This window comes from Falco cherrug, chromosome 6, assembly GCF_023634085.1.
Source record: "Falco cherrug isolate bFalChe1 chromosome 6, bFalChe1.pri, whole genome shotgun sequence".
Classification (NCBI taxonomy): Eukaryota; Metazoa; Chordata; class Aves; order Falconiformes; family Falconidae; genus Falco; species Falco cherrug.
This window is the reverse complement of record NC_073702.1, coordinates 9,122,147-9,145,193: the sequence shown is the minus strand read 5'-3', so window position 1 is coordinate 9,145,193 and position 23,047 is coordinate 9,122,147. Positions and strand designations below refer to the sequence as shown.

At 40.0% G+C, this 23,047-nt stretch overlaps 2 protein-coding genes across 4 annotated transcripts in view; one reads left to right on the top strand and one right to left on the bottom strand.

The window, feature by feature from the left end:
• PHIP (pleckstrin homology domain interacting protein) overlaps window positions 1-14,007 on the bottom strand; it is a 119,316-nt gene extending 105,309 nt beyond the window's left edge. For all 3 annotated transcript variants that reach the window (XM_055714372.1, XM_055714373.1, XM_055714374.1), the window contains exons 1-6: window positions 13,351-14,007; window positions 13,154-13,212; window positions 12,930-12,959; window positions 12,714-12,773; window positions 3,012-3,162; window positions 2,809-2,907 (exon numbers count right to left, since the gene is read on the bottom strand). In XM_055714372.1, coding sequence (XP_055570347.1) covers window positions 2,809-2,907; window positions 3,012-3,162; window positions 12,714-12,773; window positions 12,930-12,959; window positions 13,154-13,212; window positions 13,351-13,396 — 445 coding nt within the window. In that variant the 5' untranslated portion in view covers window positions 13,397-14,007. The remainder of the gene's footprint in view (window positions 1-2,808; window positions 2,908-3,011; window positions 3,163-12,713; window positions 12,774-12,929; window positions 12,960-13,153; window positions 13,213-13,350) is intronic.
• Window positions 13,946-20,688, top strand: LOC129736344 (collagen alpha-1(II) chain-like). The gene is made up of 4 exons (XM_055714045.1): window positions 13,946-13,967; window positions 14,018-14,362; window positions 14,685-14,812; window positions 18,287-20,688. Exons 1-4 carry the CDS (start codon window positions 13,946-13,948, stop codon window positions 18,296-18,298), a joined length of 507 nt encoding a protein of 168 aa, XP_055570020.1. The 3' UTR covers window positions 18,299-20,688.
• Window positions 20,689-23,047: the final 2,359 nt, after the last annotated feature.

Here is a 23,047-nt window from a genome sequence, read left to right as displayed (position 1 = left end):
TTGCACAAGTGAGAGCAATTGGGGAAAGATTATACTGTATTCAAGGTTTTTTTTCCTCTTTATTACGTTCTACAGATATTCTGTAGTTTTCTGGAAAAGTACATATTTGTACAGATGTATTTTAATTGTCATAAACCAGCTATGTCGAAGGCTGTTGGCACAACATACACAAAAACTTAACTCTAAGGAATATCTCATCAGCATCATAATAGCACTGATTCATCAGGCTAGGAAATTAAAGAATATTCCTGTACGTTCACTGAAAGGTAAATTATGTTTTGCTGCACACAATAGAAAGACTTCAGAACCTTTTCTGTTCCTCAAGCATTAGTGGGTTCTCTACCTGAAGTACATACAGGCTGAAGAATAATATGTTCCAATTTGTTTTTGTTGGGCAAATACAGCCTTCCCAGGGGAAAAAATGGAAAAGTTATTTAAAGAAAGGAAACAAAATCTTCTAGTTGAATTTATAAAAGTAGTGTAATTCCAGTTCATGATTTCACTGAGAGGATTAGACTAGAATAAATCAAAAACAAATGATTTAAACACACAGCTCTGAAACAGATATCAAAAAAATCCAAATACACCTCACAGCTGAAAACATTCAGCTACCAGCACTTATCTCAATGTTTGGAAAAGGAAATTATTGGTCATGAAAAAAAGTGGTATGTTGAAATAACTGTAATTTTGCAAACATTCAGAGCTCTGCAAAAGATTCAATAAAAACATTTATTTAGAAAGCCTTACTTGTTCTTCCCTAAAACGAGTCTGAAAGTTATTTTTCTTAACATTTAATTCCACTACCATGGCAACTCTACAACTTTCTTTGAACTCCAGCTGCCACAGATTTCATACACTGCGGTCTTTCCCTTTAAAAAGTATACACATGGAGCAAGCTACAGTACGATGCAGAACAGTCCTCTTCCATTCTGATTTGCCTAGCATGTTTTAAAATGTATTCCCAAGTAAATAAAAGGTAAGGCAACTAAAGAAATCTTAGCTATTAGAAAGCTCAGTCCTCCAGCCACCTTGCTGAAACAGCTGCTAATCTAGCCCATGATTTTCCAAGTTTACAGTCCTCAAGCGAATGCACAGCCACTCAAGAAGAATTATTCTATTCAGCAACAGGCATATTCTCCCTCACATCTAGAGCACAACACAGAAACAACTCCCGACACAAATACCAAAATAGCAGCTCTAACCAAAAACCACACTGAATGAATATAGGTGATACATGAGGATTTAAGTGAACCACCTCTGACCAATACACATACTACCTGAGGAGGTTCTGAAAAACTTAGCTCTAAACACCCAGCAAGACCTTCCTATATTCCACACATCTACAGAAATACCATGGAAAGGGTGCAAACTGTGCTTTAAAATGAAAGAACTACTACTACAACACCAAATACTTTGCCATCTGACCAAGTCAAAATTGGCTGTACTCAATGTAAGAGCTTCTTAGCTGCAGCATGCTTCTGCTTCAGCTGTTAAGAGAACTCTCTGGGTGAAGTGTAGTGGTATGCACTTTGAGATTTGATTCTGAGTTTCTTCAACATTAGAAATAATATAAATAGCCCAAATTAAGCTCTCTCAATTATGTATTCTATGTATATTTACATATATATCTATCTGCCAATTCATGCTAAACTTACAGGCTACCAACGGTCTCCAAAAGGAGTTTAAGAGATTGAAAAACTGTAATGGCAAATTACCACATTAAAAATGCCTCTGTCCCAAAAAGCACCTGCCTATATATTTGTACATTGTTACTCACTAGTTCCCCAATGTATCTTCAGTCTTTTTTTTTTTTTTTTTTTTTTGTCAAGACAGAAGCAGCTGCACCTGATCAGGAGCCAATCAATTGGATATTCCCGGCCCACTGTCAACCAACACTTCGCATCTATCTGCAACTACCATACTGGTATAAACCACTACTGGTTTGGTATAATCCACAGTGGTAATTTTAATCATTCATCCTTCTTTGGACACCAGCAGAGAAAGATGAAAAGACAAGTGATTTTGCACATTTTCCGATCCATAATGAAAGAAAAAGGGTAGTCCTTCGTAAAGGATCTCCTGAAGTATCACACATGTCTATTCTTCTAGCAATTAAAAAACCCATGTATCTTCTTGTTAAAAGGTTGAGAAACAAAGAACATGTTTTTGTGGCCATACAAGTGCTTTAAAGTAACAAAGAAAATAAAAAGAAAATAAGAAAAAGAACACCTCTGACCTCCAGCTTCTCAGTTTTTCAATGGTACAGAAAGCACATGCATGCTTCATGATACAGCACAGCAAACTAAAGCACAGCTACAAAATTAGTGAATGAACCAGAGAGCAGAAAGAGTAACTTCTACAAGACACTCAAATCTTTCCAAACAAAACTATTACCAGGCTATGTGACTTACTCTCCCCAACAATGGCTGCATGCCATGCTGTCCTGGTGTGAAGTTATTACATAGGACTAATTATTTATCTACTGACAGCTTTATTACCTCTTTAAGAAAAAAGATGTTTTATTTGAATGTATTCACTGTTGAAATATATTTTATTCCATTTCATACTTCAGAGACAAAATTAGCTTCAGAACAGAATTAGTGCATGAATTTACAATACACATTTTTTTCCCCACACACAAACTGGTAAATATGACAACAAAACATCTTAATGAAAATAAAGGTAAGGTATATGACACAAACAAGGACAAATATAACCAGAACCGCTACTTAGCTCTCATCATCACAATAATCCATCACCCTGGAAGTTGGGTATTACAATGGCAATGCCAGAATAAAATTGACTTACCTATACTAGGTGGACTACCATAATTTACAGGGGACTCTGGAGGCCTCCCACAATGTAGTGCAGCAAGAGCAGATCCCTTCCATACAACATGTTTGCAACCTGTTTTAAAAAAATTACACAAAAATTGTAGGCAAGCATTTTTTCATGTGAAAACACAAAAAAGGCATATCAAGAACTCTAAAATTATTACAAAATGTTCATACTTTTGTTTGTACGAAGCAAAGACTGTCTGCCAGCTCCTAATAAGGTCTGCACTCCAGGGACACTTTGGGGAATTTCTTGCTCTAGAAGTGGTCCAAGTCGATGGCATATTTGAAGCAAGTGATCAGGTGCCAAGTGTCTGTAGTATTTCACCTATTATACGAAGAGAGCAAACAAAATAAAAGAACATAATATTTCTGAAGAAGTACTGGTTTAATTTTTTTTCCCCAGATCGTTACACAAATTCGGAAGAAAACCATACTATATTAATGATAAAAACAAATCATGACCTTGAAGTACAATAATTCATTCCAGCTGTTCCTAATTAAGTATTCTATTCAGCACATGCCATTTTGTACAAAGAACGTTTTAAAATAATAAATTAAAAGGGAGGATAGAAACTGTTTTCTTCAGTTCTTGTACAGGATTTAGCATGTAGTACTTTCATCCTTCACAGAACCTGAAATAAGTCTTCACAGTTTAACTTTGCAGAATTAAAAAAAAAAAAAAAAAAAGTACTGCAGTAAAAGCTTGTGATGTTTTGTTATTCCGCAACTAGAGAAGGTTGGAACTGACATTTTAGACAGAATGATGCTTCTGTATTACACCCAATTAACAAGAATATATACCTCTTCCTTCATCAAACATGCTCCTATCTTGCTGACACACCGTAATCACTTCATGTATTCTAGCAGTTTGCTAACATAAAGAGCGCTGCTGTCTGAAACCAAGGCTCTGGAAAAGCCTTGCTTACACCATTAATTCCCACCACCACTCACACAATCTTCTAGTGAAGGAGGAAAAATTTTCTCTTTTGCCTCTGTCATGGTTTGACCCTGGCCAGCAGCTCAGCACCACACAGCCGCTCACTCAGTGGGATGGAGGAGAAAACCAGAAGGATAAAAAAGCAAAAACTTGTGGGTTGAAATAAAGCCAGTTTAATAGGTAAAGCGAAAGCTGCAAGGCAAACTAAGCAAATTAAGGCATTCATTCACTGATTCCCATCAACAGGCAAACGTTTAGCTGTCTCCAGGAAAGCAGGGCTTTCCTTCTGTGAATTAGGCTACATTTGTAGGCGGCCTTGCAGGCTCTATGGATTTGACTGCCTAAAAGTTAAATTACTTATAAAATTCACACAAGTTAAACAAATGCTTTTCTTTTTAAAAATATTAAAATCTGTTGGTTTTTTAATAGTTACAGTTGATTGTACAGATCAACCAATTTAAAATTACTAAATCAAATGTCATCAGATAGGCACCCTGTTAGAAGAGTAGCAAAAAATAATCTGCTGAATTCAGAACTTGCTATTCTGATTCATTTTTATCAGTAACATGCAAACAAAATTTGCTTTTTTCTATTTAAAAATCACAGTCAAAGTATGTCCTTGAGAGCCCTAAAATATCAGAACAGCCGTAAGAAGCGACAAAGCTATGTAGTTTCTGCCATCAACAGCCCTGATCCCTTTCCTTAGCTTTTGTTCTCCACTTCTGTCAACAGCAGTGTAAAAACTTAACAAATACCACAATCCGTATAATTCTATCTCAAACCAGACTTCACATCTGCAGAATCTGAACTTGTGTCTCAAAGGTTAATAATCACTGGGGTTTTTTTGTTTAACCCCAAGAACTACATGCGCAATAGTTGTCATTTTCTCCTGCTCAAGACCCTTCAGTTTTACAAATCCTCACAAACGCACAAAATCTAAAGTAAATGAAGCAAATCAGCTTTGACACATTACAAAACTACAGCTAGCTGACATCTTGAGTCATACTCCTGATGATTTGTCATAAGCCATGTGTTCACTTTTTTATTTTAGCAGAAATTAGGTAGACTGAATTCCTCATGCAGTTTTTTTAAGCAAATGTTTTGAAAAAGTAGATCTATTTGTAATATTCTTGATCATACCTATTAAAGATCTTATCTTAATTAATACCAGACACCCATACTATAGTCTTTCCTCATTTAAGTCCATTTGTGCAAAACCAGCTATTTATGACCAGTTATGCCATAGTGCTTCTGTACAGCATTTGTCTGAATAATCATTGTTTGGAGCTAAGCAGCATTCGCAAGCAGCTCATTAACAAACTGGTTCAACAACACTAAGTGAGCTGTATGCTTAAAAATAAAAAAAAAAAAAAAAAAAAAAAAGGTGACAGTGGCCATCTAAACACTTGTCAGTTCCAGGAAGTTTATTAAAACTATTTCACAAAACATACACAGTCAACATTTGGCTCTCATTTTCCTATATAAGGCTAAAGCGCACACAAGAAACTTTTAAAAATGAAAAAATTAAGCTTCATTTCACTGTAAATATAGGGAAAACCCTCTTATTTTATTATAGATTGTATTTGGACTCACTTCTCTTTTCATCCTTCTATAAAGAAATAAACGGTGGAATTTAAATAATTTGCTAAAACCAAGCTATTTAAGTTTTCTCCAGGTGAAGTACTTTCTCCTCTATCAGAAAAAATAAAATTATTTCAATAATATTGATAGAATAGTTCCAGTTGAAAGGGACCTACAACAATCACCTGATTTAGTCCAACTGCCTGACCGCTTCAGGGCTGACCAGAAGTTAAAGCATGGTATTAACGGCATTGCCCAAATGCCTCAAACACTGACAGGCTCAGAAACAAAGAAAGTAATAGAAATTCACCTTAGTCCTGAATCCTCCCTTTTGAAAAGACAGGGGGGGCGGGAATAAATAAAATTTGAATTTGCAGAAAAGAGAACCAATGTGTTGGCAACAACTCAAGAAAGGACGAGGTAAGAAAGATTATTTAATACATCAAACAACAGAGTGGCTTGAAAGCTAAAATTATTCAGATTGTTCTAAGATGCAGTCTACCAGGGGACAATTCTTGCCCTGACAAACTGTAAAAAGAAGCTAAAAATAACATCAAATATACCTACCACCCTGTGTCTTCCTCCTAAAATGAATAATAACAAAATAAACCCTGTCATGAGTACAGGGCTCAAGTCAGATTTAAGTGTCAATTGAAAAAAGTATTTTTTTTTAAAGGACACTTCACAAGTTTTGTCAGAAACAGAAAAGCTCATGACAACTCAACAGAATGATAGAAATTTGTCTTGCCATCAAGAGGAAAGTAAGAGCAAAAGGAAAAAAAAACCCCACAAACCAGCCCCAAACATGTATAGGTATTTAAAATTCAACCAGCTCTCAACGAAAAGTGAAAACTGGACTCTACAAACAGCAATTTTAAAATTTCATGTCAAAACTGTGACGTCAAACTATATAAACAGCACAGATTTTTTTCCTCTGCCAGTCTCACCTAGCTGAAATTCTAGCTGGTTTCTTTCCTCCTCCTATTAGGCTTCCTTTGCAACATCTAATTCTGCTCTTTTCTTCCAACAGAAATGCACAGAAAATACGCTTTAAGTATAATAATGAACTCTCTTTTTGCTCTAATAGACTTTTCACATTAAGACAAGTTAATAACATTTCTTAAACATTACTGTAATAAAAATCAGAAGTCTCTTAGCAAGTACAAAATTTTCAGATCTTAAGCAAGAATAATATTTTCTAGAAAATAAGCAGCAGTACTACCTTCAACTTCACCCTTTACCTACTACACCCAACTTTACTTACTCCAAACAAACAGCATGGGAATATAAAAAATGCAGCTACACAGCTAATTTGGACTAACATTCAAATCTTTATTACCTCTGAAATAGACCTGAAGTGCTTATATTTTCATTCTGCATGACTCTGCAGAATAATTCAGCATCAGAATCACAACGAATGCATCAACAGAATTATGATTTGACCTAGACTCTTTAGTTAAATCTGTAATACATAATGCAGTTATTTGCTGCCAGTGTTTTAGACATCAAGTAAAATATGACCCTATTCCAGATTCTGCTCTAAGCACTATGCATACTGAAATGTTCTCCGAAGTATTGTTGTTAGTGGTTTTTTTTCCCCCCATGCTAACAGTTAACATGCTTAACTGTAAGTTTGCCTGTAAATATCTTTCCAAAAAATACATTTCCACACAAGGACATTTATCAACAAAATCTAAGCTACCTACATTTCAAGATGCAAGAGCTCAATCCTACTACCCAGCAACTATCCCAGCTTTAACTATTCTGCTACATAACGTATTACCCAAAACAAGCTCCAAATTGAATTACAGTAACTGTAACCCTCAGTCTAACCGAGTACACTGTTCCACCAAGCACTGCCTGATCACTTTAAAATTAGGAATTGCAATGAAGTGCAATTACTTTTCTCTAAAGCAGTTTTTTTGGGGGGGGTGGGCGGGTGGGTTTGTGCATGTGATGAACAACAGGGAGCAGAGAACCAAAGAATTAACAATTTTTCCTAAGCATGTTTATTTCTCACGTACATTCTAATTATGCTCGAGCTAAAATTATACAGATACTTAGCCACTATTTTCTATAGGAATCCTTACTATTTTGACGTAAGATTACTTTTGCTGTAGTGAAATAGACCTAAATCAACCACCCCAAGAACATACTAGTTTTTCAACTACCTAATGTTTTTAATAGGTGTGAGGCCAGAGCAGATAAACCTTAGTATCAGACTGCTGCAAGCTTACTACTTAACTTACCACATGAGAAGGTATGAATAGCATTTTCAGCCTTATGGACCAACACATTCAACTGTTACTATTGCTGTTAGATTACCTGTACCTATTTGCCTATCTTAAACTCATTCGTAATTTTTTTTTTTTTTTTTGGGGGGGGGGGGGGGTGTCTTGTTTTGGGGGTTTTTTTTTTCCATATAAAAGGTACACCCTAGAAACTTGATACTGCTATTTAGCCCATCACTCATCAGTGTTTTTTAGTCTCAGTTTGAAAGAACTAGCACAAAACAGTTGACTTAGCCAATCCTCTAGATTATCCATGGAACAAACAAAAGGTGTGGTACTTCACACAATGAAGAAGAGTCCCTCCTCATCAAAATATCATAGTTTGAACAGAGAGGCTCTAACATCAACTAAGTTCCCAGCTATGGGAATAATCTGTAGAAAACAAATGCTCATCTTTTAGAATTAAAAGGAAATCATTTAAGTTGACACACGTCCAATAGAAGCACTGATAATGAGACCGAAAAGACGGCTAAGGATTCACAATCATTTCACAGGTTTTCTCATCTCCAGTGCCAAGTCTTTCAGACTCCCTTCCAAACAACTGCAGAGACTTTTCCCAAAATACCGTTAAGAAAAACTAGATAATGATGCAGCTCTCAGATTCAAAACAAGTTTTATTTTTGCTCCCTATTTCTTTAAATACCTTTACAGCACAAGAACCCCTGAAGAAACAAACCACTCATCTGGTTACTTATTAAGAAACAGAATTATTAAACAGTAACCACAATCCTGCCAAAAAAACTTTACTATGTTAGGTATTGTAGAACAACGAGATACAGCGTCAGTGTACTTAGTGTCCCAGTCCCACAAGATATTCTTTGTAACTTTGGTTATACAAAGCTACATGAAAAGAAAGAACAGTGGAATGGCCTGAACATAGTGTTTCATCATTTTCACTTTAAATCAATCCCATTTAATAACTGTGGACAGGGGAAGAGGAAGGGACAAATGTTAGCAAAATAGTAATAAACAGTTCCTGAGAACAAGGCATACTGTCTACTAAACCAATTACACCATCCCCCTATTTGATGTGAACCCCCTGCCTTCTCTCTCCTCAACCACCATCAACATGAATAAAAATCTATTTCACCAGAAAATGGTAGTTACGTGAATATTTTGGATAAGAAAGAAAATTAACACAATGGCTCTGATCATATACACTATGATGCCTGCACCCTGGAAGACTTCTAAAAAACCCCAAAACAACCCCATACCTAAAAAAAACCCCCAAAACTAATCAAACAAAAAAAAAATCCCAACCACCCTCTACGTTGGCTTTAAATTGGTGTGATGAATCTTAACAGTTGGCTTCATCCAGTTCAAGTACACTTTGCTCCCAAAAGGGGCAACCCCAACACGTTTCCCCAAGACCTCCATGTGCACTCCCATCGTCTCCCTCATGGTAGTGGCAAGACGCATGTTGCTGCACACAGAAGGATAACTAAACCTTCTGAAAATTATTTCTGTACTGTTCATTTTTCAGACAGTTCAGCTCCCTTACCCAACTAACCACGCATTTGTTTGAGCACTTGTGCTTACACAAAGGATGCAGCAGAAATGCATAGCTTTCATCCACAGCATACAATTAGCGCAGCTACACAGAGAGTGAAACTGCAGCATGAAAAAAACAATTACCCTGGAGTCAAATGATGCACTATAGCTTATTTGTGCATCAAGGCCCTAACAAAGGTGTTTTAAAGCCTAACTACACAATACTTAAACATCTTTAACTACAAACAATTCACAGGGCTGCCCTGCTCTTCTAAAGGGATCTGTTAAAATTTAATTTCTGTCCATCATGAGAAACCCTGTCTTTCAAGAAGAGAAAAATAGAAGACTTACAATTAATAAGCTTTCACAACTAATGCAAATGAATACAAAACATCCTAAGATCTGTTACTGAAAATTCCCACAATCCTTGGCACAACTAGGCTGAAGGTGGCCTAGCAGGAACTTGATTCTCAAACAGTCTTTGGTTATAGCACCAACAAAAATCTTAATACCGATGATATAAAACTGGGATTGGCATTCTGAAATGAATCTTCCTTTGGGAGTGTACCCTTTTAAATGGTTTATACCACAAATGGTGACTGTAGAAAAACGTAATATAGAAATATTTGAATTTAAAAAAAAAAAAATCACTTAAGAATATAAAACATAGTATAATAGCATTTCTGAACTCATGTTTTTTTCCTGTAACATCACAAGCATACACAGCACGGTGCTCATAAGAAAATGAAGCATTTACTTTTACTGACCAAACACAAAAATGAAAGTAATTTACAACATGAAAAATCACATCTGATTTAACATTATTTGCACAAACCAAGTTACAGAAATAAAAAATGTAAGGTTGTGAATTTTGGTCTAATAACAGAAACCCTAATAAGAATTCCTAAACAGATGTTTTCAAAACGAGGACAAAACCAGGAACACCATCATCTCTTGAAAAGATACCTGTCTAAACAGATATATAATAAAATGCATGATTTTGCCAACAACAGAACAGAAGCCTAGGATTAAATTCCATCCTGTTACACAGAGCCTTTAGTCCCTCCTAGAGTAGCAGTCAGATATATAACACTGCATTTACTGGTATTTTTATTTCTTAGCTTTTCTCCTTTCAGTCCCTTCTGTGAAGTTTAGTGAAAGCTCAAGGCATTCAAGTCTGAGAAGTGGCACCAAAACATGGCAAAACACGCAGTCTTCAGAAAGAAGAGTCAGCATCCTAAAGCTAGGATATTTTTTTAAATTAAAAAAAATAATAAAAAAACAACAAAGAAACAGAAAGCTAGCCCGTCACTGGCCTCTATCTTAAAACCCAGAGGTTCTTTGGTTCGAGATACATGAGTTTTTGCCTAATGAAACAAGACATTGTGAAAAACACCTTTCCTATGAAATGTAACTGTCACCCTGCCATGCCAGCTTTCACAGGCCTAAAATGTCAAGCAATACAAAGTTCACAGATCTTTGACAACTGAAGCAAGAACAGAGAGAATGGAGAGAAACATCAAGACCAAAGTAACCAGTTTTTTCCCCCTCTCCCCCCCCCCAACACCTAGGTAAGGACAAAGTGGAAAAGGGCATATAAGCATTTATCAGCAAGTCTAAGAAAAGGAACAAGAGAGACTAGGAAAAGAGAAAGGACCTAGTCAGACATCTCATCTCCAAATATACACATCCAGGATCAAGTCCAAATTCTGAGGAAGTACATCTTATGTCATTACATACCTATTCTGACTAAATTAGTCTTTACCTGCATTCCAACAAAAAAAAGTGCTTCTTGGAAAGAAGGGTCTGAACAAACTTACTTCTTATCAAGCCTTCATACTTCAACCTTTAAAAATGTCTTTTTCCTCACCTTCTCTCTCTTCACATCCTTGTATATCCTATGTAGAAGAAACCCAAATCCATTCTACACTAAAACTGCACCTCCAATTCTTTATAGTTTATAGGACAAATGAGAAAGGTTTGTGGTTTTACCAAGTAACTTCTGACCACTGAAACAGTTAATACAGATGTAACATATCATGCAAAAACATCAGCACTTTGAAATTCCCAGCTGAATTTCTTGATGATCTTTGATTTCAGGAAAATTGAAAGTATTGGTATGTATGAGTATGCTTTCAACAAGTCAACTGTTACCAACTCTTCCACGCCACATGCATTAAAATGTCTGGGCCAATCCACCTCTTGATCCAGAGAAAATCAAAGCAGTAAGTACTACAATAAATACCTAAGCTTCATACTATAATATTAACAATGTAACTAAAACAATGTATCTATCAACAAACTTAATTGGACACATTACAGATTGGAACTGTTCCATCTTCTTTTGTGTGAGCTCAAACGTTACCCACATTTCTAAGTCTCAGAAGTACTGGAGTTCAGAAATACTGTAACCAACCAGAAAGCCTGAAAGGAAATCTCACTTTTATGAACATTACAAGCAGGGCTCACTCTTCCTCTGAAATCCTATTCAGAAATTCAGACTAAATTATACAACACTATATATATAAACAATGCTAGCAACAAGTTGCTAACAGACAGAATTCAGACATCTTAATTGCTGTTTTCCCAACTACTGTAGTTCACAACATATTAAGAAAAAAAAAAAAAAATCCTGGCCCCTCTCTGCTAGCAAGAGCCACACCACAGCAACTAATACTTTTTTAAATCACTGATATACACCATCTACACCCGAGATGAAAAGCATGCCCGGGGAGATTTAAAAAGAGGGCAAAAAAAACCCCAAAAAACACATAACTGAATTTTATTACATGAAATTGACAAGCCCAGTTATCCCCACACCCCAGATACGTTGTATATAAAAACCGCCAAGCCATATACCGCACCTTCCCAACACACACGGGCACACATCGACCCAGGAAGGCCACCCCAAACCAAACCCCAAACCCTCCATCCAGATCCCAACCCAGGCTAACAGCACGGCGAGGAGAGAACCGCCTCAGCACAGCGACCAAGGGCCCGATCTCCCGGTCACCCACGCCCGCTGCCCCACAGCCGGCCACCGCCGGGCCACCGCGGGCGGGCAGCGGGAGCCACCGGGGGCCGGCGCAGCGCGGAGCGGGGCCATTGTGTGCGCGGGCGGCGCGGCAGAGAGCGCCCCCGCCCGGCCGGCTCCGCAGCCGCCTGCCTGCCGCCCGCGCTGGCCCCGCCCCGCGCTGCTCCCGCCCGCCCGCACCACGGCCATGACGTACCTCAGCTCCCAGCCCGGCGAGGCCGGGGCTCTCGCATTAGGGCGCTTGTTGTTATTTACCCCGCGCCGCCGGCCCCGCTCCGGTGGCACCGGCGAGCCCCGCGTCTGCCCTCAGGGCCGAGAGCGGGATGGAGGAGGAAGGCGCCGAGATGGCTGTGTTTTTTTAAAAACATAAAAATAATCGCCAAAGGGTGGGTGGTTTTTTTTTTTTTTCTCCTTAAGTTGGCTTTTTTTTTTTTTTTGCGGGAAATTCAATTTTTTTATTGGGCTGCTCAGGGAGAGTGAGGAGAAAAAAAAACAAAAACTTTGCCCGGCACACCGCGGTCGGCCCCGGCCGCCCGTCTTACCAGGTTCTCGTAGCTCCGGGGATGCTCCTTGCCCGTCCAGTCCGTACGCTTGGGCAGCAGCTAACGGAGGGAAGAGAGGGCACCCCGTGAGCGGCTCCCCTCCCCCGAAGAGCCCCCCAGCAGCGCCCGGGATGGGGCGGGGGAAGCGGGAGAGAGCGAGGGAAGGGGGAGGGAGGCCGCAGGCGGGGCGAGCGCCGGGTGCGCGGCGCCGCTTACCTCTTTCTCCGCCACTTCTCGGATCAGGACCTGCAGCAACAACAAAAGGGGGGGTGGGTATGAGACGGGGGCCGGTTTAAAAAGAAAAAAAAAAAAAAAAAAAAAAAAAAAAAAGGCGAAAGGGAGAGAGAGGGGACAAGGCTGCGAGCTTGCCGCCCGATCCGCCGCCCTGCCCGGCCGCCCCCTCCCCGCCAGGCCCGGCGGCGCCATCCATCCATCCCTACCTGAGCCGCTTGCTGGCAGGGTCCGTCCTCCAAAAAGCGAGCGATGAGGAAGTAGAGCTCTGAGGGGAAAGGAGAGGCGGTGAGGGCTGGCGCTCGCCCCTTCCCCGCGGGCTTTTCTTTCTTCCCCCTCCCCGCCGCCCCTCTCCGGCTCCCGCCCGGCTTCCGCCGCCCCGCACGGCGGCTCCCCCGGCACTCACCCGCTCGCAGCTCCGCCGTGTGCCTGCTGCCGCCGTCCCCGGACATGGCGAGGCGAAAAACGAGGAGGGGAGGGGGGGAAGGGGGGGGGGGGGCTCGGGCCGCGCTCCGCGGCAGCGTCGGGTCCCAGCGAAACGCGTCCGCCCGCCCGGTAGCTGTCACTGTTCGTTCACCAGGAAGAGTCTCGGCTCCACCATTCAACCCACGGGCAGGAGGAGGAAACAACAACTCACAGCAACCCGCCGCCAACGCCGCCGCTGCCGCCGCCGCCGCCGCCAGCCAGCGCGAGCGAGCGCGATCCCTCCGCCCGGAGAAAGAGTCCCCTCCTCCTCCTCCGCGCCCCCCTCCTCAGCCCTCCCGGCCCCTCGCGCCGCGCGCCGCCCCTCCCCCCCCCCCCCCCCTCCCCTCCCGCGCCCCTCAGTCCCCGGCGCCCGGCGGCGAGGGCGGCCAGGCGGGGAAAGGGGGGAGCCGCGTTCTCCTGCCCCCTCTCCCGCCCCGCCGCCGCCGCGGCAGCCCCTGGCGCTGCCCAGCCGAGGGGAGAAGGGACGAGGGCGAGCACTACGTGTTTATTAGCGGGCGGGCGGGCTCAGGCAGAAGATGTCGGAGCGGCAGAGGCGGGGTGGGCGGGAAGGCGGCGGGCTGGCGGCTGAAAGGCGCTTTCTCTGCGAGGTGCGGGCGGCCGGAGCGCGGAGGGATACGACGCACGGGGAGGAGGGGCTGCGGCGGGGCAGCGGCTATTCGCGGCGGCGGCGGCGGGGAGGCTGGAAGTTACCGAGTTTCAGTGTCGCAGAAATGGGAAGCGAGCGAAGCCAAAATGCCCCCGGGGAGCGCGGTCCCGCTGGGGAGGCGGGCTGACGAAGCCCGGCCCTCCCCCTTTCCCTCCCTCCCTCGGCCGCTCGCCGCGGCTCCCCCATCCCCCGTGGGCAGGCCCCTCCCGGGCGCGGGGCTCCGGCGGCCCCGGACTCCCTCAGACCCCGTCGGGGGCCTCGGGGCGCCGCGGCTCTGGCTCTGCGCGTAAGTGCCGCTGTCGGGCGCTGGTGGCTCTTTCTCGTGTCGCACCGTGCCCGGGTTCCTGCCGGGGGTTTGGAGCCGGGAGGAAGCCCCAGGGAACCCCAAACAACGCGAAACGCGCTGTTCTTCGCTGTCTGGCCGGGCTGCCTCGGCAGCTCCGCCTGGGTCTGCCTGGCTGCTTGTAGCCGTCGCCACGGGGGCGGAGGGCGAAGGGCTTGCAGGGTGCGCGGCTTGAGAACTTTCCTTTAAAAAAAAAAAACCAAAAAAAAACCACCACAAACCCAACCCAAACATCTAATAACGATTTTATTCATTGTTCTTGCAGCCAAGCACATCAGACAAGCGGGACTGACGAATCTTCCGGCTTCTGAGCGCGATGGCAAGAGGAGGAGTGTTGTCAACGCGAGGACAAGCGAGGGATGGCGATGCCTGCAACCTATGGCTGAACCGCAGGTAATTCACTAGCGGATCAATAACGTACCGAAGGTTCCTGAAAGGCTGCGACATTGTACGGAGTCTGATTAGCGGTTAAATAACTTATTTATTTAATATTTACTAGCTCGACGGTACCGAATAAACGTGCTAGTTTGTGCTGTAACTGTTTATTGTGCTGCTTACAGTAAAAAAAGGCAAAGAAAATAAAACCAAAGCAAACGTCCACTGATAAATGCCTTTAAAAAAAATCTATCCGATGAGGAAGGGGTTTAAAAGGGCATAATTACTTGTCTAAACACTGGTTTGCAGTGCATCTGTGCTTTTTCAGGTCGAGTTGGGGCCTTGCAAGAACAAACATGTTTCTGGACAATAAGAATGAATTTAGCAGGGATCGAAGTAAATGGGGGAAGCTGTCATTTTTTAATACTTAACGTTGCCCCAATTATTAACTAGTGTAACTTGTGAGCAAAACCAAAAGTATGTTTGCAATGATATAGAAACTAGACAAAGAATGTGTAGTGTGTAAAGACCCTGAAGCTCTCAACTATATAACTTCTAACAAAATTCAATTTAAACCATATTTCTGTGCAGCTGAGGGGAGGCTGAGTTGAGCATTTTTATACGTATGTTTCCAAGGCCCGTGAGCTTGGTGTACAAGCCTCCTGCTTGAGCTTTGTGCTTGACAGGGTGAGAAAGCTTGCTGCAGCCACCCTTCTGCTTTATTGCATAAACGTAACCATGAAAGGTTAGAGAACGGAGGCTAAAATGTCATGTATTTCCATAAAGTCATATTACAAAAAGTGATAAAAATTAGGTTTATATAGCAGACAGCTAGTTGCTATGCATTTTGACATACAATTATCAAATGTCCTAAAAAAATCATTAAAATCATAATCTAGCAAGTGGTGTGTAATCAATCATTAGGGTAAATGTATTTTGTAGTATAGATTTTTTTCGAAGTAATAAAATTGTCCATACTAGATTTGATCACTTAATCTGTAGCTGTGCTCACTTTATATATTTAAAAATGTACGGGTGTCTCCCTTTTCCCAGTTTTTAGAACAATAACCACTCTGTTTCAGCTTTATTTTAAATCCATGCTTCACATAACTGAAATGGCAATGAAATCATATCTACCATCTAATAAAGATTTTTAAAGTAAAGTGACTTGAGTCTTTTCTTAGCAATGTAAAGTATGTATTGTAATATCTCTCGTAGGTGGTTCTCACAACAAAGGGCTACATGGATAATGTGATTAACGTTTTACTTTCCCTTGATGTTTACATAAAGGAAAGTATACTTATGTATGATATCGCTAAATCTTTAAAGCAAGGAATAGAGAAATTTTAACAGTTAAAGAGTCTGAAAGTAGAGGAAAACTCTCCTGAATATATTGAACTTCCCCATCCTTTTGGCAACTCATAACTTTTTCTGGTGCGGTTTAAAATACAGCCCACAGAATCAAAATATTTTGGTGTTTTGACGGTAAAATAAAGATAGTGTTTTATTCAATTTTTGTAGAGCACCAAGCAAAATGGAATCCCAGTCTGTGACTTGAGCCTGAGCATCACAGCACTGCAAATAATATTTAATAAACAGCTTTTACAAACATACATTCCACTTGTTTTTACAGATGAAATCCGATGGGGCTTCTTGTTTATTTGTGGCTTAAGGTGGAAGTCACACGAGCCACAAGATGCAGAATTATTATTGTTTGGTGATGCATGTTAGAATGAGTCTTAAGAATTCCTGCAGCAGTAAACAAATACTCCAGTAATTCTTCAGAGATATTCTAACAGTGGTTTTTTTCCCTATTGCAGTTAAATTGAGGATGTGTTTGTTACGTACACAAGTGGAGAAGAATATCCTCGTCTCTGAATTTTTACTGTCTTGATTGTTTTGCTTTCAAATAATTCCTTTTCTTTCGTGTGATCTTGTCATCTTACATTATCCTTAAGTAAAAAAATACATCAGTTCTGCTTTGTCGCTGAGATTTAATGTTTTTTAGGAGGTATTTCTACTCTGAAAGGTCTGCGTTTAAAAAAAAAAAAGTAGCAATGAAATTATTTTCCTTTTTCAGCTCTAATAACTGTTAGAGTTAAAAAGAAAATCTCCGATTATTTTAATCCAGTGATTTTACTGTTTTAACATCTGACAGCTTTACGTATTCTTTTTGCAGATAATGGGTCCTGTTATTTTATTTTGTGACTTTCAAAAGTGAACATTCATACATGTTCACTAAAATAATTTTATAAAAAATCAAGAACAAAGTTTACTAGATTTTGCTGTTAATGAAGTTGATACGTAAAACTTAGTCAGCTATGGACTGATCCCAAGGGTTGATTGGTTTGGGGTTCTTTCCCCGCCCCCCCCATACCTTGGCCTTATATGTAAAGATATGTTCGAATTCTCTTGAACTACTCGTTACTTCTGACAAGACAAGGATGTAGTATCTTTGGTTTCTTCGTGTTTTTTCTGTATCTTAATAGTTTGGGAGTTTTTTTACTGATCTTTTTTCCTGTCATAATTGTTCATATCAGTTATCAGTGTGGTTTAATAGCCTGCAACCAGAAAATGTGTTACTTGAAACTTAATGGTGGCAGTTCCTAACATGAAAGTCCTTTCTGCTTCTTGTGAAATTTGCTCTTTTCCTTTTCTTTCTAGACAAAGGAAAGCATTTAGGGTTTGTAAATTGTCGAGCTGAACAATGTAGCTAAATATTTGAAGCACGATGTTGGCGGAGGGAGGTTGGTTGAGAGCACCATAAAGCATCAGCTAAGCTTTCCTCAGGTTTTGTTGCTTGGTTGGGATTTTGGTTTAGTTTTTCTTTTTTGGTGGAGTTTTGTCACCTCAAGTGAGAATTATCACCACCAGTTCCTTGCCTTTTTGTGACTGTTGATTCTTACTCTTGAAACCAACCACTAATCTTAAAAGGGCAAGAAGTGAGCAATGGTACTTAGGAGGCCAGCCAACTTTTTTTATTATTACCATGTATATTAAGTATCTGCAGAAAGAACCAAGTGTGCCAAAATCCAATAGTACTATGAGTAAATTCCTTCTGCAGTTTTAAACAATAACATAAAATGTTAACTAAGTGGCTTCACATCAGAATTCTTCTAAATACTCGTTCATGCCTCGTGCCAGGAATAGATCCTTTCTGCACCCTGAACTTTCAACTAAGGAGTTCCTTACAGAGTGCTTAGCCGCTGTGCATTCTGCCCGCATCAGATATAAAATATTAGACTGCATGTTCTTTTCTTTACCGTTATTTCCTTTTTCAGTGCATGAATTACCATAGAAGATGGATGTCTGCCCACTCCAACCAAAACACACTATTTCACCTTTTGCTTCCTTCTTCCTGTTGGTGAAAAGTAGCATAGAATTAGTTATCTGTATTACGCAAACCACCATCAGCACTGACAGATTAACTTTTCATAAAAGCACACAAATACATTAACCTGATAAGCATGTTTTACGTGTTCTCTCGTGCAGCTAGAAGAGTAAAGCAAAATCAAGTCACTTATGAAGACATCATTCATTTTTGTCTAAAAAGAAACAGTGAATCTACTGTCGAGCTTCTGAAAGTAGATCTATATGTCATTTATATTTTGAGCAGTAAATGGGTTTGAATTTCATCCAGTGACCCTAAAAAACTCTTTAGGGTTGTTACCTAAATAAATATGAATTACACCAACCATGACATTCTTCCAGTTTCACTATTCTATCTTTTGAGTACAAAAAACTTCCCTTATGAAGAGAAACTAGGAATTAGGCCTACGTAATTCCTACTGAATAAATGAATTCTCCTGTTTTATGGTGGGGGTTTGTTTGGGTTTGGCTTTGTTTTGTTTTAAAGCAATTTAATTTGTGCTCCTGTATTTTATAAAAGACCTTCCATTTTTACTGGATCAGTTTGACAGTACAACTTTCTATGCTGAATACATTCCCTAATTATCCAGAGAATTTTGAGAAAATGATTAAACTGCTGTACTTAATTGTTTGCTATTGGGCTTTTCTTCACGGAGAATCTTGGATAATTGCCATGTTCAGTTTCACGTCCATTTGATGTCTCCAAAGTTTTCTGAGAATTGTAAGGATTACAGGGAGAGGGGGTGGGGGTGGTTAAGTGGAGCTTTCAATAAAATGAATGCACAGGGTGTATTTTAGAGGAGAGCTGCTCCATAATGAAAGTAGGAGTAGGAAAAAAAAAAGTTTACTGCATTGCTTTGTATATTGACAATTATTTTCTTAGATTATTGCTTTGAGAAAACTTTTGAAAATGTTTGCTGCTACTATACTTACTAGAAAGGTATTCAATATGCTAAGGCAATTTTTGTTGAGCAGGACTCTTAAAATAAGGTGTAGCATTGATTTGTATCACTGGTTTCATATTAGCGTTCTAAGTCTAAAGTGATGGATTTTATTTGTGTTGATAAATTATTAAGTTTATTAAGACATGATTTAAGTGTCCTTCAGTGACTATTTATCTTTCTGTTTCTCTAAATGAGAATCTAGATTTCTGTTTAACCGAGTTTGAGGGCCATTTGTGATTAGGGTTTTGGATTTGATTTTTTTTTAATTACAATAGTAGCCTGTTAGAAATGCAACATTTTAAAATACAGATGAGGGGTTCTTTGACTCCTCAGAATGCAGCTGGTTATCAGCAGCTTTGGTATAGACTTGGAACTCCCCTGAAGTTAATACAGTGGACTATTAAAGATTTACATCTGTGTAATAACTTGAGAGATTCTGTCACATTGTTATCCTTATGGGCTCCTAAACCAATATAAGAATAAAAAAGCTCTATTTGATAGCTGGTAGTAAATCTTTTTTAGAAAAACAAAACCCCAAACATTCTATTTATTACATATTCAACATTGAGAATATGGCAATTTTTTTCTAGAACTCTTAATATGAAGCCAGTGAAACAAAACAATGACACATCTTTTGTTGGAATACTGCACTGACTCTTTCATCTTACCTCCAAAGATTTAGAGTTCAGAGATATATGAGGAAAATAGTTAGGGTGAAGAAAAAATACTCTAGGAAAAGGATTAAAGACCAAGGTAAGGGAATAAAATATTTGGAGGAGGCAATACTTAAGTATGGCATACAAAATTTCTCTGTTTCAGAGAAGATAAAGCAGGATCTTCTTTAAATTCTAGGACATAGTTCAAGAACTGAAATAGTTGAAAGATTTCAAATTAAAAATTATGGTTTTCCCCATCAGGAAATATAGCCATCCTTCACTTTTGCCTCAGAAATTGCTAAAGCAAGGATTTTAGCAGTCTTCAGAAGAGCTGAACACTTCTATAGGTAACATCATCCAGTGACAGTATACATATGTAATTAGAAAGATCATCGGTGTGATCCAACACAGCTGCGCTATGTTGCTAGCTTTAAGACAATCCTTAGTTTTTCCTGAGTGTTTCCTTCTAGTGTTGTTTGATTTCATTTAGAGCTGCAAAGTATTTTTATTTCTACATAGCTGAAATACCTGCTTTCCCAAAAATAGTAATGATGTAGTGCAAGAAGTACCAATATTTGCACTTAGAGTAAAGATTTTAGTGCTGTTAGCATTGAACCATTTGGCTGACAGTGCCTACTTTGTGTAGCATATGTGATTTGTCAATCATCCGTGAAACACACATCACTGAGATTCTGATCTCCATTTATTGTTCAGTCTTCTGAGAAAATACTGGGCTGCTGATCCCAATTTCTCAATATTTTGTATTCATCTATAGCATCTACTTAGTGCCTTGAAAGGATTATTTTATATTTTTCATTTGCCCAGATAAACTGTAGAAGAGTTTTGGTGTGCCAGGTAGGCATGGTGTACTAATTGAGATATTAATTGGGTAAGGTAAACTGCTAATTGACTCAATCTCTTGATTTTACAGGTTTTAAGAGTACCAGAGACAGGAATTGTGATTGGACCACAAATGACCCTTGCATATACGTGATGCTGGTTAAGGGGTTTTTTGTTTGCTTCCTTGTTTTTAACGCAATACTAATGTAAGATGGAGATTGGCACGTGTGCTTCCCTTTTCCCAGGTGAGGACCTACCACAAGATTAAAAGATTGTGATCACTGTAGCTCAACTAATGTGCAGTTTTCCCATGCAAAGTGGAGCAGCTTATTTAACAGGGGCTAAGAAGAACCCTCTTTCAAGGATATTTACCAAGGTGGCTAGCTCGTTCTCTTCAGAAGTACAAAATACTATTTTCTCTTCCCTGTGGAAGAGTTTTAATGGAAGTTGGATCCCCTTGTGCACCAGAGCAGATGAAAGCTATGAAGTCGTTGGATGGAAGGCAGAACCACCACTCTGGTTGGGACCTAGTTTGGTAAGCATGCTCTGGGAATGCTCCTTGAACGGGGTGTGCAAGCGAGACAAGGAGATTTGTGGATTATGGGCTAATCACAGCAGGCAGCTTTGGGCATACTCAGAAGTCTTTTAGATGCCCAGAAACTTCTACTGTTGGAGAATTAAATATCTACATTTTTAATAGTAAAATAATGTGAATGTTATTTTATAATTACTGTTACACACATTCTCACCCAGCTTTGGGTCAGCTCATCACTAATGGGTGTTCTTGCAACAAGCTGTGGAGCGTTAACACACTACTAGTTTCTGCACGCGTGCATTTTATTAATGCTCAGACTTCCAAGATCAAATAAAAATTTGAATTTGATCTTTCAGATCAAGTTTACTACTAATTGCCTCTTGGCAGGCCCTTCAGCACTGAGTAACACTAAAACTTAATCAACTAATGTAAAGAAAAATGATGTCTTACAAAGGTGAGATTGAGCATTTAAAGAAATACACAGGTATTTATTTTTTAACATAGTTCGAATTTTAGAGTTGTTTATTCTGGTTATAATAAAGCTATGTTTATTTAGTCCATATAGTCAGGTTTTTTTGTATATATGTTTGAAAGTGCTGTAAAAGAGAAATGACTCTGTAGGATTCATTGACCTTTTCACCTAAATACAACTACAGTTTGAATCACCTAGTTAAAATATAAGTCACGACAAACCTGTATGTCAGCATTTGAGGAGTTGGGACCCTTCAAAATCCTTCTGTAAAAATACCAAGGTTCTTTTTGTTTGTATGCAAGTTATTTTTGTTCTTAAGAAGCAGTTTGAGACATGTTTTAAGTTTTATCTGTTAGAAATGGAAGCTAAGGTTTTCACACTTTACTTTCTTCTAAATCTGAGCAATAAAGAACAATACCAAATTCCCACACTTTGAGAAATAAAAATAGAAAACATTATTTCTCCCATGTAGTCTAATACAATTCATAAAAATCATAGGGTTTGAAAAGAACAAGGGCAGTTTCTGTGGAGCTGCAAGAGGAATTATCCACACGAAATCTAGGTAACATTGAAAATAAAATACCGAGGTTTTAAAAGAAATGATCACATGGATCCTGTTAATCACAATTTCATCGGGACTTAATCTTTGTATCTCAAAGCTCAAATTTCAGGATGTAGTTACATTTCAGAGAATTCGAGAAAATCTGTTTTGTACGAACAGAAAAGAGAGTTGCATAATGAATTGCCAAACATGCTTCCTGCAGAGCCTGCTGGTTGTCAGGTGTTTCTAGTTTTCGTTTTGCTGTTTTAAGGGATGAACAAGGAGTGTAGAGAGAAAATGAGAAAGTAGCAGACGAACTAGCGGAAGTCCGGGGTAAGTCACCTATGCTAAAGGAAAGCCATTTAAAATTGGAAAAAATAAAAAAATTGGACAGTCCCTTAGGAAAATGTTAGGTCAGCTGTCTATTCTTCAGCTAAATGCCCCAGTTAAGGAAGGATGGATTTATACCAGAGTTCTGAGTCAGTAACTTAAAATCACAGAGGTTCCCCCTGAACTTCTAGTATTGACCTTTCTGGTTACCATAAACATTACAGCAGGTTCTCAAACCCCAGCAGGACATTCCTTTTGCCAGATCGGCAAACTGGTAAGAACAGGCAAGGAGAAGGCTGAGGCACTCAACGTTTTTGCCTCGGTCTTCCCTGGCTTCCTCTCTTCCTACACCCCTCAATTGGATGGACTGCAAGATGGGGACTAGGGGAGCGAAGTCACTTCCACTGTAAGAGAAGATTGGGTATGTGACCACCTGAGGAAGTTGAACATACTCTGTTCTATTGAGACCCCCGCCTGCAGTACTGCATTCAGCTCTGGAGTCCTCAGCACAGGAAAGACACGGACCTGTTGGAGAGGGTCCAGAGGAGGGCCACAGAGATGATCAG

Bases quoted from the DNA above. Each gene is read 5' to 3' on its own strand.
- LOC129736344 (XM_055714045.1), top strand. From the start codon at position 13,946: ATGTCGGAGCGGCAGAGGCGGG. The intron at 13,968-14,017 runs GTGGGCGGGAAG...TTTCTCTGCGAG, and splicing joins GTCGGAGCGGCAGAGGCGGG to GTGCGGGCGGCCGGAGCGCG. The intron at 14,363-14,684 runs GTAAGTGCCGCT...TTGTTCTTGCAG, and splicing joins CCGCGGCTCTGGCTCTGCGC to CCAAGCACATCAGACAAGCG.